The sequence below is a fragment of the Branchiostoma floridae genome, chromosome 4, assembly GCF_000003815.2.
Source record: "Branchiostoma floridae strain S238N-H82 chromosome 4, Bfl_VNyyK, whole genome shotgun sequence".
NCBI lineage: Eukaryota > Metazoa > Chordata > Leptocardii > Amphioxiformes > Branchiostomatidae > Branchiostoma > Branchiostoma floridae.
In genome coordinates, this window is record NC_049982.1 from 14,672,892 (window position 1) to 14,688,707 (window position 15,816).

A 15,816-nucleotide genomic window follows, 5' to 3' on the forward strand; every position below is an offset into this window, starting at 1 on the left:
GCAAAGGAAAGACGCTTTCCTCACCTGTATAATGGCCTATATGGTAGTATATAGGCAAAGGAAAGTTGCTTTACTCACCTGTATAATACCCCGTCTGGTCTATAGGCAAAGTAAAGACATCTTACTTACCTGTATAATGGCCTATCTGGTCTATAGGCAAAGGAAAGACACCTTACTCACCTGTTTAATGGCCTATCTGGTCTATAGGCAAAGGAAAGACACCTTATTCACCTGTATAATGGCCTATCTGGTATATAGGCAAGGGAAAGACACCTTGCTTACCTGTATAATGCCCCATCTGGTATATAGGCGAAGGAAAGACACCTAACTTACCTGTATAATACCCTATCTGGTCTACAGGCAAAGGAAAGTTGCTTTACTCACCTGCACAATACCCTATCTGGTCTATAGGCAAAGGAAAGACGCCTTACTCACCTGTATAATGGCCTATATGGTATATAGGCAAAGGAAAGACGCCTTACTCACCTGTGTAATACCCTATCTGGTCTATAGACAAAGGAAACACACCTTACTCACCTGTGCGGTGTCTTACCTGGTCTGCAATGAAAGGAAATACACGTTACTCACCTGTATGGTGTCTTACCTGGTCTGTAATCAAAGGAAATACACGTTACTCACATGCACGGTGTCATACCTGGTCTGTTATAAAAAGAAACACACCTTACTTACCTGTATGGTGTCTTACCTGGCCTGTTATCAAAGGAAATACACGTTACTCACCTGTATGGTGTCTTACCTGGTCTGTAATCAGAGGAAATACACGTTACTCACCTGTACGGTGTCTTACCTAGTCTGTAGTCAAGGAAACACACCTTACTCACCTGTACGGTGTCTTACCTGGTCTGTAATCAAAGGAAATACACCTTACTCACCTGTACGGTGTCTTACCTAGTCTGTAGTCAAGGAAACACACCTTACTCACCTGTACGGTGTCTTACCTCGTCTGTACTGAAACGAAATACACGTTACGTACATGTACGGTGTCTTACCTAGTCTGTTATAAAAGGAAACACACCTTACTCACCTGTACGGTGCCTTACCTGGTCTGTCATGAAAGGAAACACACCTTACTCACCTGTACGGTGTCTTACCTGGTCTGTAATCAAAGGAAATACACCTTACTCACCTGTACGGTGTCTTACCTAGTCTGTAGTCAAGGAAACACACCTTACTCACCTGTACGGTGTCTTACCTGGTCTGTAATCAAAGGAAATACACGTTACTCACCTGTACGGTGTCTTACCTGGTCTGTAATGAAAGGAAATACACGTTGCTCACCTGTAAGGTGTCTTACCTAGTCTGTAGTCAAGGAAACACACCTTACTCACCTGTACGGTGTCTTACCTTGTCTTCTATAAAAGGAAACACACCTTACTTACCTGTACGGCGTCTTACCTGGCCTGTTATAAAAGGAAACACACCTTACTTACCTGTATTGTTGTCATTTATTAAGAAGAGAAAAAACAATTTGTTTGTAAATGTTAATAAAGGTACATTTTACAATTGAAATTTTCTACGTCATAACTAAATGTTATAAAACATTTCCTTTCTGTACTCAGAAGGGGAGCCCGCTTGTGCCATGTGCCAACATTTTATTAGGCTATTGATAGCATGTGGTCACATTTTACTGCACATAAATAATGCAATTAATATTGTTTATGTGTCAACTTCTTCCAATACTTAAAAATATAAAAATATAAAAATATTTAGGAAGTGAAACGTAATACATTTTTGTATTTGAAATAAGTTTGTACACACTGTAACAGATACTCATCAAATCAAATCCTCATTGTAACAATGTTTCTGTGATAAATAAAGATAAGAAAAGTCCAGTTTGGTGCAGAGTTATTATTATAATGTAAATAGTATTGTTAATAATAAATAGCTATGTTTTTCTAGTATTGGTTACCTGCCCCTATTCAGGTTTATAACACTAATGTGTCTGAGCCTTTTGTACATTAATTGGGCACTGAGGTGAATCAATATCCAAATTTGCACTAAGTTCCTCAAACCTGGGTAATAATAGCACAGAAAAATGACCACATTGTAAATATTAGTCAGATGATAGCACTATGAAATGAAAATCTTGTTCAGAATTCACTCTAAAATGGTTGTTTGAGAAGGTATGCTACAACAGTCCCTCCCGCGATACTTATAGAACAGTCCCGCAAGGAGGTCACATGACTAGTGCCCGCCATTTTGAATTGCTATAGTTAAAGTATGGTAGTATCGTCGCCGTACTTTTTGACCAAAAACAGGGACTTAAAATGCTTGTAAAGCACGGAAACTCCGTACACATCAATGGGACACAATCTTGAACATGTTTGTGGCGGTAGGTTTAGGTGTCGTTGCGCGACAGCCGATATTTTTGTGGATATAGTGGGCATTCGCTAAAAAGACATTTTGCTGGGCGTTCGCTAAAAAGACCATCGAGAATGGAAAACTTTGATTTATGTCACTTCGGGTCAATGGATTGACTTGAAACTCAGGATTAATACATGGGAGCACAACGTGGACATATTCCAAGCAAAAAAAATGAGATTCGTGCAGCGCGGACTTCTCTAGAGTGGGCGTTTGTGGGCATTCGCTAAAAAGACCCTCCCCCTTTTACAGACTACACCAAAGGTTCTAGTAGATCGCACTGTATGACTACGTAACTTTCATCTTGAACCAAACATGTCCATCTCAAAGCACCACTCTTCGTCATCTTTCTCTTCACTTCAAAACCTTCTTCTTCTTCGCTCGATCATCATCTTCATTCTCTAACAATATATACCACTGCCCACACATTTTTGTTAAACATCTCTATGATATAACATCGCTGGTGACGAAGTTATGAAGTTTACATACTACATAGTTTTTTGTGGTGAAGAAGCCTCCCTTTGCACAGCTGAATGAAACACACAAACAGAAATATCCCAGAAAAACGCAAAACACAAAATAAATTTCAAACATTTATAGATCACCGTTAGGCTTACAATTAGTTATAATCTATGATGGCCAACGGTACAATAGATGCCGCTTAAATTCATTTCAAAACATCAGCATCAGCCCTTGTAGTTTCACAATTGTTTCGGTGACTGACCCTAGGTAATTGTGACACTTTGAGCGTTTTTTTTCTTTTTGACATTAGACAAACTTCTTATGCGTAGGTACGACTTATAGTCTATGGAAACATGATGGACAGAAAAGGACGCGGACGTCTATTGTATAAGGTAGTAGATTACTTTGTAAACCTGTGAAAGGCATCTCTTGATTGGACTTTTCACCCTCGTTCCCTTACCCATCCCTTGTCTGTCCTTTTAGACTTGATTTTGTCTAAATGATCTGACGTTCATTTTGTATGTTTTGAACGCAAATATTTATTTATGATCTAACCATTCACCACGAGTCCTGTCCCGTGATGATCACGCACTGGCGTATGTCAATATGGCCACACGACTCTTCAGGATCCAGGACCCCATACGCACTTAACAGTCATGCATGATCAGTGTGTTTGCCTGTGGCCTCGCCCCAGTCCTTCAGGAAGACAATCAGGGCCGATTACATGGTAGCAAAATTAATACAAGCCTTTGGTATTGAGTGGACGAAACCTGGACCGTTTGCAAGCCCAGTCGTCCTTTCTCCTTCTTCTTTGGCAGTCCAGTCTCAGGAGACCATCAGTACGCCTCTGTTGCGATCAATTGTAGAATCTACCTCATGTAATGATTTTGATTTGTGTTGAAGTTCTAAGGAAGCAGCTTGACCGTGAATGTCCCCTTCCCCACAGAAACGCCAATAGTCTAGTCCTTAGTACCAGGAGCGGCCCTGGTACAACACGGGTTTTGTGATGGGTTGCGACGTCTGCACGAGGCTGCCGTACCTAGCCTCGTACTCCCTGATCTTGGTCAACACGTCCGGCTTCACGCTGTCTATCTGAATCAACATGTTCTTCAGCACGTTTGTCTTCTGTTCCGACAGCAGCTCCTTGTCTTGTAGCGAGGCTACCAGCTTGTCGAAGGTGGTGTCCTGGGCGAGCGTCTCCCACTCGGACTGGGTGTGGAACTGTGTGGACAGGAGCATCATCTGGGCGAGCTGCCGCTGGGTTATGCGGCGGGCCAGCAGTGCCAACAGCGACTGGTAGTCCCTCTTCTGCCGCTCCACACGGGATGGCACTGACACTGAACAAACATAAATACAGGTTCAACTGTTGTCTATGGGGGTCGGATAGGATTGTTTCATGCAGGTCTGACTCGCTGTTGAATAAAGCAATACTGATGTTAATGGAAGAATGAGATATGGGAGGGGATAGACAGGTAAAACAGGGAGAAATCTGGGCAAAAACTGACAAAAACCTGCTTCTCAATCTAGCTAGCTGTTTCCCTCATAAAAAGCAATGGTGCATTCATTGTCCGTACATATGTTGTATGTTTGTATGTATGTGTGTTTTCATCATACTAGCCTTGATTTAGACTGGTATACTTATCCATCGTGTTGTCGTGTTCGGATTCTGGCATGAACCCCAATTTTCAAAAGGGCCCGCAGCTGAACTAGTACTGTCACGTATTCCTAGACTTGTTGTTTCGGTCAGCGATCCGACAAATTCATGTCACATGTATGTGACGTGCTGACGTTCATGAGGCTGACGCTGTACGCAGAAGGTGCAGTTTGCAATGATATCTCAAGATGGCGTAAATAGGGTAAAAAACCTTCAGTGCCAAGTTGCTCGTCAAACGATTACTTCCATATGCTTACAAAATAGGCTTGTGAAAACTTCATTCTGTCTTTTTCGCTGTTGATATTGTTGTGTAATTTCCCTAAACTTTTGCTGCCTTTCTGCTTCATGTTCACCGCCTCTAGCTCTACATCCTTCTAGCCCGTCCGAAAGATTTATATTTTTATGAACACAGCTGTAAAAATATGTCTCTATACTGCTCGTTAACACAGAAACTGGAACATACCAATGTTTGTATGTCTATCTCTTTGTCAATTCTTCTCTACGTCACCCTTCTCCTGCACCTACATACCCCCGATTTATCATTCTCATCTCAATTTCTTTACTCCGTATTGCGATCCCCACTCTTCTACCAATTCTTTTCTTTGTAACAAGATACATTGCTCCTTAAATGTCTGAGAGACGTCTGACTACTTTAAGAAGTAACAGAACCCGTGAAACCACGCATGTACAGAAGACAGCTGTCTCCCTGGAGGCGTGTTTACCTGTTTCATCTTCGCGCTCAGTAGTTATGTTATCGTTGCGCACTGAATATTTTTGTTTCACCCAGCATACTTTGCGCCGTCTTCAAAACAAATACTTCAACATGAGGATGTGAAATAACGCCCAGCGCGGCGTAGCGGATACAAATTCCTCTGCAGTGCTTTTCAAACAAACGTATTGATCCACTTCAAATAGGAATGAATGGGAACCACATATCCTAATGCCTTTTACAGTTAGGCATACGCGAGTGAGTGAGTGAGTGGCGGGGATGGCCATTGACCACAGTATATTTCTTGTGCTTTCCATGAAAAATGTTCAAAGGGAGGATACTGAAATGACTTTCCTCACATATGTACTGTCTTGTCACCGAGACTTAATTGAAGTGACCTTGCAAATTCAATTTGACGCAGAAAGGCCATGCTCCATCAACTATTAGTTCTACTGTGCCAGTTGATTTACTGTGCCCCAGGTATGCTACAGTTGGATCGTTATCAACGTCACTACGCAGGCCACAACACGCCCGACATCATCATGTACACACGGGCAGCACTGCTGAGTTCAGATGTTGTTATGATAGCTCTGCCGTGATGCAGCTAAAACTGGTCAGTCAAGGGCAGCCCGTTGGAAGTCCTACATTTGAACCTGTGACCGAATGTACGTTACCCAATGACATGATTTACAAGCATGTATTTCTTCCTGCATTACATGTTTTAGTGTCTTGGTGACTTTATGACCAGTATTTCAAGTTGAACAGGGAAAGTAAAAGTTGCCAGGATTTTTATGGCCTGTAGCAGGGTTGGCGACGCGGTAACGTTGTTATTCCTAAGACTTTTCTGTCTAAATAATTTCTGATAAAATCTGAAGCAGTTTGATAGCAACATTCACACCCAAACTACGTCCCATGCATTTTCTAGAAGCACCGTAACGCCCCTCCCCCGTGCTACAATGCCAGCTGTCCAACCACTTAAATCAGCCGCAATATGAGTCCCGGTTGTGTACTATTCGGTCTAGCCGATTACCACAAATCCACAAACTCCCTCAGGGCGGCAGAATTAAGGCATTAGTGGACGTCACGATATTTTACACTAGCTCAGCACACGACCCTACACCCCCAGCGGCGCGAACGACGCACTGTTCCCCTACATACCAGCGTTCATGCCGAGGGTTGTGTCCTGTTGTGTCCGGTCTGCCGTGTGCTCGGGCGCGTCAGGGTCTCTCGTTGTTAGACTGCTGCACAGTTCTACGCAAGTCGTGTCGCTTAACTCCATCGCCTTATATAATGATCTGCGCAGAAGATATGGTTCAACATGTACGTATGTATGCCGGGGCCTCCAGCGCTATTTATGGTTAGGGTGCGTTATTGATACCCCATGACTGAAATGCCAACATGCACGCAGACTGTAGCCTACAACCCCAGACTGCCAGATGAGGACAAGAGAATGATTTACCAATCGGGAAGCAATGCACACGATGACCAGATGCAGGTTATCACACAAGAGAAGTAGTATTCAATGACATGTTTTGCTTTAAATTCATGACTTTAACTTTTCTTCTCTGTGTGTTCTACGTCTTCTCATATAAAGGCTAGACGCCATTTGCTAAACATCATGACTATTGCCGTGTTTATGTTAAAAAGTACATAACATTATTTGCCCAGCAGCGATTGGCTCTTCGCCTATAGCTGAGAGGCCCAGTCACAAGCCTGGAGATCTAGGCTACCCAACACGTCAGTCGGGCAACACTTCGTGTGGGCGGTCCCTCTGGTCTGCGCATGTTGGTACAGTCCACGCGCCTTGACAGGGCCTAATTGGACTGTAACAAGGGCGCTTGTTTGAAGTAAAAAGTAAACAAACTGTTCAAGAGTAGAGAAAGTGGTAAGAAAAATGTAGAGGCTAGGACATCGCGTGTGTAAGGAGAGGGAAATACAGACGACTACAAAACAAACCATGACACAGTAGGGGTGGGTGCGGGAAAAAAAACGTTTTATTCTTGTTGGACCGTTCCGGAAAAAAACGACCCTAAAAAATCAGTGGGACGGATTTTGGACCGATTAGAGAAAATGAAAAGATTATTTCGGCAGGCGTTCACATATAATGACCCAAGAAATAAACAAGAGTGAAGTAAAGGAGAGTTGACAGTTCTTACAATCAAACTTGGTATACGTTAACAGAGGCATTAGTGTTGTTTAAATGAAGATATGGATTTAAAGCGCCAGTAGACGTCAAATGCAGATTCCATTGTAGTGAAACCTGCCTTTGTTTTGACTTTTACCCATTCAATTTTTTTTTCCAGACAATTAGGTCCATGTTCAGGTCCGAAACCTGGACCTGGTCTTCAAGCCCTGGACCTAAATGTTCTGTACCGGTACCCTCCCCTATGGGACAGGTGTATGTTATATATATATATATATATATGTTATATATATATATATATATGTATATATATGACACAGGTGTTCGTTACATATGTATGTAGTATAGAAGAAATGAGTAATAAGGGAGTATCTAAACGTGAAGTACATATCATTTTAAGGGAAAACTTTCTCATTCTGAAAATCATTATGTGTGAAGTGAATCATGCTAAACCTTCGTCACTGACATTTACTTTCTTAATCATTGTCTTTGTCTCTGGGCAGACATAATAGGGCCATGAATTTTTATTACCTAAAGCTAAATACTGTCAATATTCAATCCACACCATTCTACTCTTCGTGTATAATGTTCAAACTGAACTCTTGTGAACAAAGGATGACAGTGCATAACCGGTACCGTGGGCTCAGACGAAGTTACTTTTAGACGAAGTGTGTGTGTTGAGTCAGTTTATACTCCGTGTGACATAAACCAGCTGACATGGCGAACTGAATACTTCAGATAACAAACGGCCAGGAGGAGGCTGGTGCGTAGGTGTTTGTGAAATAGCATACCGCTTGTTTCAGACGGTCCGCCATGTCAGCAAATCGGAGCTGAGATCACAGAAATGCGCCACAGCAGAGTAATAGTCTGTCATAAAAGACCATTATTGAACAATTTTTCGCAGATTGAGGATCTGTACTACAGGTACAACCATACCATGTTGAACTTGCGCCTTTTTTTCGATTCCTCCTAGAACGAAACCTCATGAAAACTCGTGGGATCGAAGCTATCATGCTGTGAATCATGTTTACAAACACAGCACCTGTTTGTTCATACCACATCACGTACCACCCCAAGGTCTGTGTCATCCGGAGGTTGCGCTATGATGTCTAATTTAAAGAACGCATCGCACCAAGCAGAGAAAATGTTGGCGGATTCGTCACAGCGTTAACGCATCCATGGTCGAGTCGTGGTCGAGGAAAGCAAATCTGTAAACATTCTCAACTTCGGATAATTCAGTCATTGAATCCTTCCTGTGCGGTTTTTCCTAGTCTCTACCAGACTCCGGGTGGCTGGAAAAACCGTAGAAATGGAACAAATAGAGGAGTAAGCCGGTCAGAGAAGCATAGGCGGCTAGATCGCGCGCTGTCCCTAGCCGGCTATACTTCTCTGGCCGGCTTACTCCTCTATTTGTTCAATTTCTGTGGTTTTTCCAGCCACCCGGGGTCTGGTAGAGACTATAGGTTTTCCCCCTTTTCACGGATTGCGTTCCTACTTTTCCTTTCTTCCAAGTTCCTTTCAGGCTCCTCTCCCTACATAGCTCATTCTAAATTTGGTTTCATGAAGTCTTTTTTTTTCATTTTCCTTTTAGATACTCACATCTAGAACAAAATTTGCTGTCGTATCATGTGTCTTAAATGGGAAGGAACTGAATGTACTAAGCAGTGTCCGTGGTAATTTGAAAAAATGCTGCGAGGAAAGTGTGGTCTAATGATGGCCCAATGTGCCATCGAGATGCGGGCAAGGACATCTATCTATCTTTCTTTAATCTTATTACCTTTGCCAGAATAGCTAAGGTTATGTTTTAGGCTTGTGAGTCTGTGTGTCTGTGTGTTAACAGTATAACTCAAGAAGCCTTTGATGGATCCCAATAATATTTGGTAGGTGGGTAGGGGTCGGGAAAACGAAGGTCAAGTTCGATAATGGGCCCCCTAGCGGCTTGCTAAGGTACTGCAGCAAAACCTCAATTTTTTTTATCTCGTGTTCTGGACCTGCTGTGGTTATGATTTTTGAGTGGTAGATAGCCCTTGGTGCAGAGAGTAAGTGCTTTAAGTTTGGACCCCCTAGCGGCTTGTTTGGAACTGCAGTCGCCGATTTCCTTTCAAACTTTGGACGAGAATAACTCGAGAACGTGTTGATGGATCGTCATGGTTTTTGGTATGTAGATAGCCCAAGTAACAATGTACACAATGGAATACCAATTATGCAAATCAGCAACTAATTTGCATAATTAATGAGGAAAGTTTATAAATCCACTGCATTTCATGATAGGACTTTCAAACTTGTCACATATATAGATGAGGAAGAGAGAAATATCAATGCATATTAATTATGCAAATGACGGCCTCATTTGCATAATTAATGAGAAAATATAAACGTGTTGACGGATCGTCATGGTTTTTGGTATGTAGATAGCCAAAGGGAAGACTTACATGATGGAATTATAATTATGCAAATCGACTGCTAATTTGCATAATTAATGAGAAAAGTTTGTAAATCCACTGCATTCCTTATAGGACTTTCAAACTTGTCACATTTTTAGCTAAGAAAGAAGGAAATATCAATACACATTTATTATGCAAATGATGCTTGATACAATTTAATATTATTATGTAAATCTAATCTGCATAGGGATGTAATTTGCATAAGCAATGGCGAAATGTTATGAACCAACTCCAGGCATATAAAATAAGATGTAACGAGTAACACATTTATGTCTACAGACATCATTCTACATAACAAACCTGGTTTATTTGGCAAAGGTATGTGTTCGTTGAACTCTAGTTTTATTTTGCAAAACGTCATAGGTATTAAAGAACTTTCTACCGACTGTGAGTACGCACTCTGGGTCAGACGGGCGCAATGTACTTTGACCTCAATATCGACTAGGTTCCATGAACGTCGCACCTGTAGTCATAGATTCTGGTTAATGTCCATTGGAAGACTAAAAACTTAAAACAAGATATATCCCTTTCCTACCTGATGTCAATTTAGTAATCTAGATTATGCTTATTTCTTTTAAAAAATCCAGTGTACCTCCCTGCTGCAAAAGTGGCTTCTCCCGATGACCTCCGTATTTGCCCTCTGTCCGTCATGCCGTCCGACCGTGCTGTGGCCGTGTGTGCCGGGGTCTCCTTCTGTCTGGGTTTCTTTCTCGGCTGGAAGTCCAACTCTTGGTACAGGAAGTACCTGAAGTGGAAGAGGGACCGTCTGCACTCCAAACTCGTAGACACACAGAAGAGAATAGACATCTCCTAGCGGTTCGCCTGGCGCTCGGTGTGGGAGGGGGGCTGCGCTGGTGGACTGGTGGTGCTATTTCCGGGTCGATTTCCTGGATCCGTGGACGTCGCAAGTGGGCTGCTTAAACTTCACTAATTGTGTGACATTAGGTACATCATTTCTTGATGCTACTGATATATCGCGTGTTAACATAAATACAATTTAAGCTTTTTGTAATTGACGACATTATGCAAGGTCTCTAACGTTACATGTAGATATGGTATTCCTGGTCTAAAGACAGTTGTGTATTTACATTCAACTTATCCCCTTGAAAGTATCATGTTGAAGGGGCTGCCTATATATAAAAAGGATGAATTCATAGATCGTCAATATTTGCCAGCATTTGCTTCAACCGTCGCAAGTGCAGATGCATGTAAGTATGAAGAAGTAGCGATATACATGTAACAATAACATCAGTGTAATATTATATTATTGATAACAGCAACAGATAATGAGGACATACAGTATTACAGTATGGTGTAGAAATGTGAATTGCTCTTCCGACCGTCTGTCTTAGGTTCCCAGAGAGGCTGAGCTTAGACACTGTGCCGGACAGGGAGCTGGAAGAAAATCCATGAAGTTGCCATGGATTGACTTGGATTCAAAAGCAGCGCCTCCTAGCGATTTTAGCCTGTACATCAAAGATACAGCTTCCATCGAGAATTACGAACAACTGGAAGCTTTCCACTTTTTGCGAGAACTATGTAGCTTGTGAAATAATGTGTTTATTATACTGTTATCCACGTAAGTGTAGTGTTAAGATTTTTGTCCAGAGAAAGGCAAAGCGAGCAGTGATGTTTTGTGGAACAAGGGCAGGATTTTCAGCAACAAGCACGTCTGAATTAAAACCGATTGGGCGATTGCAACAAAAGCCCAACCTCTTTGATATAATTAAACCTTATTCATGCTGAGTAGCAGTCATAGGGTTCATAAGGATCAGGAAAAACTCAGGGTCTCACAGCTCTCCTACAAGCGATATAATATATCAGATAAAGTGTAAAGGGACAAGCTATGCTTCGTTAATCATTTCTATGAAAATAATCTTTTATGCCGAATTAGCCTGCAGCTGTAAGAATGAAGAAGCAACATAAGCTTTTCAATAGCATCATGCTGACTCGTTTTATTCAGTTTGTTGATTTTCAAATACTTCCTTCGCCCAAAATCCCTCCTGTGCCTCCTGTAACATGCAGGAAATGTGTAGTTCTTGCTTTATTATTCTAAACTGTACTCAGCGATATCGTGCATAATAAATCTCGGACAACTTTTCCCACCCAGTGGGAATTTCTCAACCGTCCTTGATCTCACATAGACTAGATTCCGGGCAGACTCTCTTCACCAGTCAGCCTTCAATAGGTTGCGTCGCTAGACTCGCTATAGTCATAAATTGTAAAAGTGATATTTTGGTCCATTGTTTGCATACAGAAAGCAATCTGATGCACAAGAATAGTCGTAACATTTCAAGTCCCAGTATATGTTTCAGACTGTACATCCAGCGGTCTGATAAGGATGTTATCCCCTTCGCCAGGCAGAAAGTGTTTCTGACGTAAAGCTAGCAAAGAGCACTTAGTTCTGCGGATAAGCGACGTTATGATGCATTAAGATTTTTACAGTAGATACGGGCATGTGCATAGTTGAAGTAAAAGCCATTAATTCCAGCACTGATGACAGCTGAAGAATTGAGTTGCACTCGGAAAGGAATATACCGCCTATGGTTTATATAGCTTATTCTCACGATTTAAAGTAACGTACGCGTGGTGATGGCATTTACTTTAGTACCTGTTGTGCGCGTAGGATACTTTCAAGTTAGATAGATAGATAGATCTAGAGGGGAGGGTGTCATATTATGAACGAAGTTGCTACACTCAACAAATGTACTATTTCATTCCCCACAGTTCTATTACCGGTAACCCTGTCAGTGCCACTGCCCAGCTGTAACCATACCGGCCCTGACATAGGGAAGCTTAGTAAAACATACCACCCGGAATGGATAGTTCATACTACACTAACTACGCTGGCTAAAGTGGACAAAATCTACCAGGGGAGTGTGGCCGTCACCTGGGTTCATTGGCCGGTGTAGTGGAGGGAAATGTGACGTCCCGCGGGCCGACTCTCCTGACCAATTACCCACCCTATTTCTGCCGACTTCTACTTTCCGTGCCCTCGTAGAAAGGCCTGATGAACTGTTGTAACGTTACACGTAATGATGATGACTATACCCGTTAGCTATGGTTGATTATAATGAGATATATTGACTTTGAGTGAACATTGTGCAGTCGACGGTTGGAGATGAAAAAAGGAAAGTTCCGTTTCTAATATTCTCTAAAAAAAGCCTTCTGTTTGCAGCCCCTTGGTGAGCATGAACCCTTTTAAAAACGTCAATTCATGTGTGTAATTGCCAGCTGACGTTACATGCCCATATTTGTAGTGATGTGACGTGCGGACGCAAAATCATCCCGTGGAAGAATTGTAGCACTGCAGGTTCTACAGTCATTCACATTGCACAACCAATTAAGAATTGCATCGCTTTTTTAACACGGGTTACTTACGTTATCAGTGATCAGCTGAAACAGTAGATACTAACTTATGAGATGTATGCAATGGTGACAACACCTCCAAAGCCAATCCGAGATGTCGACATCTTCCTCACCAACGGCAACTGTAAAATATACATTTCTGCTAGATCTACCGCAGCACATCTAGACTTATAAAATATACGCCAGTAAATCTTTAAGTTCGTCCTTCCCAGTTGATATTTGTAGTCCTCCCTTACTCGTAACAACTTGATGATACGTTGCTGTCGTAGCTGGGTGCAGTCATAATTGTCTGTATTTCAATGCGCCAAACACACTACTATAGTACTGGTGCATCCATAAGTCACACTAAGCCGCAGGTAGCAGCTGCGGTCAAACCCGGTGAGCAGATTCAAACACAGTTTCAGTTGGAAAAAACTACAAACGGCACATACTAGGAATACTTCGGTACCATATCGTGATACATAGCATCGCTCGATAACAGCGTTGTAAACGGAAGTTATAACGACAAAGGCTACAATCCTCTACCATGAAATACAACGTTCGTGTCATAAGAACGGCAATGGCTGGCACCAAGTCCTCACAATACATTTCATGATACGCACGATGAACATCACGGGTAATAAACGTCAGTCCTACATGTACGGCCGATGACCTCGAGCACGTCGGGTAGGCAACAACAGGTCGACATTCGAGTCCAGAAGCTGGATCACTAACCGCTGACCCCCCGCGCTGTCCCATCTCAGTTAAAGTGTCTGAGTTCCCGACAGAACAGGATCCCCTGTATGATGAAGGCGTACACGACCAGGGACATGATGAGCACGGTGGCGATCATAGCTGACGAGTACGTGTCCATCCCGGCCCCCACACCGCTGTCCGCCGCCATGCTGCCGTTCCCGTACGTCAGGTTGTGTTCCCGGGACCAGCTCTCATTCAGCGCAGTCTCAGTGGCGTTCACAAAACTGTCCATGATGACTTTAAGGTTCGGTTGTCAGTCCGTCTGCCATGCCTCCTGTAGAACCTGTACAGGGATGAGCGTACGTTCGCAAGTCATGGGTGATCAAAGTAAACCTCAGAGGACCTATGTACGGGAAATACCATTCAAGATAATTGGGAGGGGAGTCCTAAGTGATCAAATTTCATACATTTAACAGATCGGACTAATAGTATGTAAGTACTGAATGCATATTTGCATGTGATCTTTCGTTGGCTTTGTTTTCTTGTATTATATATTCAACTCAAAGCATGCTTTATTGGGGAACCTAAAAGAGAGTGTTCCAAACATACATTAACAATTGCATGCTGTATGATTTTTTGTATGCACCGTGGAAAGAACAAAATTCCAGAGCCATGTCTTCGCCTTTTCAATCTGTTTATTCATTTCCATTTTATCTTCATTTTATTCAGTGTGGCACAGAACCCGCGAGATACATGGTGGACCCCTATAAAGGTTCAGTAAGAAAAGAAGGCAATTACTGAGCACATAGTGAGAGAAGACATTTACTCGACAATATCTATGTTTGCCTTCACGGAAGGGAAACATATTGTTTTTGCTACGTTTCTTCTTCTCCAAATAAATACGGCCAATGTCCTGGACCAGACGTCTGTTACCATGGTTACAGGTAAGGTAGCTGACACTGTGTGTTCGATTACATTATGTAGTAAGTGACAGAGCAGAGCTTAGAGCTGTTCGTTGTATATATGGATGTGTTTGAATAACAATTAGTAAGAAATAAGTCATAAACAGTATTTGTTCGCAATTGTTACAGTAAATAATGTTCTAGATCACACTTTTCTTTCTGTAAGAAGATTAAAAAGTAAAACGGATAAAGAATTTCATCACGATCTCGATACATCTGATCGTCCTGTACATTAGTTATCTATTTCGCAGCATGTCAAAAAAAAACAAGAAATCTTTTTAAAAAAGCTGTGCCTTGCCGCGTGGTAGGAATATCGTCAGGAAAAGGTAGGTCGGCACTTCAAGCCCGGCAAGGCAAAATGCTGTGCCTTGGCGTGCAGTAAGGATAATTTGCTTGTCTGCTAAATACGTATTATTAAAATTTTGACACTAGAAACCACGAAAATGAGAAAATCTTACGATTATATTTGAAAGGCAACACTCTGAAAATACAAATGGCATTCTGTGCCCATCATCAACCCAAAATACGATCTTTTTCACGTGTTTACGGTATAGGCCGCATGTAGCCAGTCACAAGTATGCAAATGAGCTAACTATATTTAGTACCATGCAAACACCGCATGTGACCATGTTGGAACACGTTTTCAGCTGTGTTTGCCGACGAATTCCTGCCGTTAGGGAGAATTTGCGGCCTCAAAACTGATATCACAAGTGAAGCGAAGTTATAGTTGTTGTTTTACTTTCATTATTTTGAAAGAACTTTGTAGCGTCATAGCGAGATCAACCGATATGTTTGGATGACATAGCGGCGCGGAAATATATGCTTCGACGGCGTGAATTTTGAGCAAAAATACCGCAGAATTATGGTTAGAAAACCCAAGGAGCTTTTATCCTTGGAAAACCCCACATTTTATTATTTCAGGGGTCCCTGGTCCAATTTAAAAGAAATAATAAGTGTACCGTCCAAAATAAGAACGTAGCGGGTGGATTCTGCGGCTGAAAAAAATAAACGTAACT

General features: G+C 42.1%; 1 protein-coding gene and 1 long non-coding RNA gene across 2 annotated transcripts; one reads left to right on the plus strand and one right to left on the minus strand.

Annotated features, from left to right (window-relative positions):
• Positions 1–2,962: 2,962 nt before the first annotated feature.
• Positions 2,963–6,579, minus strand: LOC118414445. The gene is made up of 2 exons (XM_035818483.1): positions 6,366–6,579; positions 2,963–4,181 (listed from the first exon to the last, which is right to left on the minus strand). Exons 1-2 carry the CDS (start codon positions 6,484–6,486, stop codon positions 3,811–3,813), a joined length of 492 nt encoding a protein of 163 aa, XP_035674376.1. The 5' UTR covers positions 6,487–6,579; the 3' UTR covers positions 2,963–3,810.
• A 3,816-nt stretch (positions 6,580–10,395) lies between these two features.
• On the plus strand, positions 10,396–11,921 carry LOC118414739. Its single transcript, XR_004831019.1, has 2 exons — positions 10,396–10,739; positions 11,147–11,921. It is a non-coding gene; the product is annotated as an uncharacterized LOC118414739 (long non-coding RNA).
• Positions 11,922–15,816: the final 3,895 nt, after the last annotated feature.

What these genes read in the sequence shown, in the direction of transcription:
- LOC118414445 (XM_035818483.1), bottom strand. Translation starts at nt 6,486, where the DNA reads ATGGAGTTAAGCGACACGACTTGCGTAGAACTGTGCAGCAGTCTAACA. An exon ending in AACCCTCGGCATGAACGCTG is followed by an intron (nt 4,182 to 6,365) that starts GTATGTAGGGGA and finishes ATGTTTGTTCAG; the next exon opens with TGTCAGTGCCATCCCGTGTG.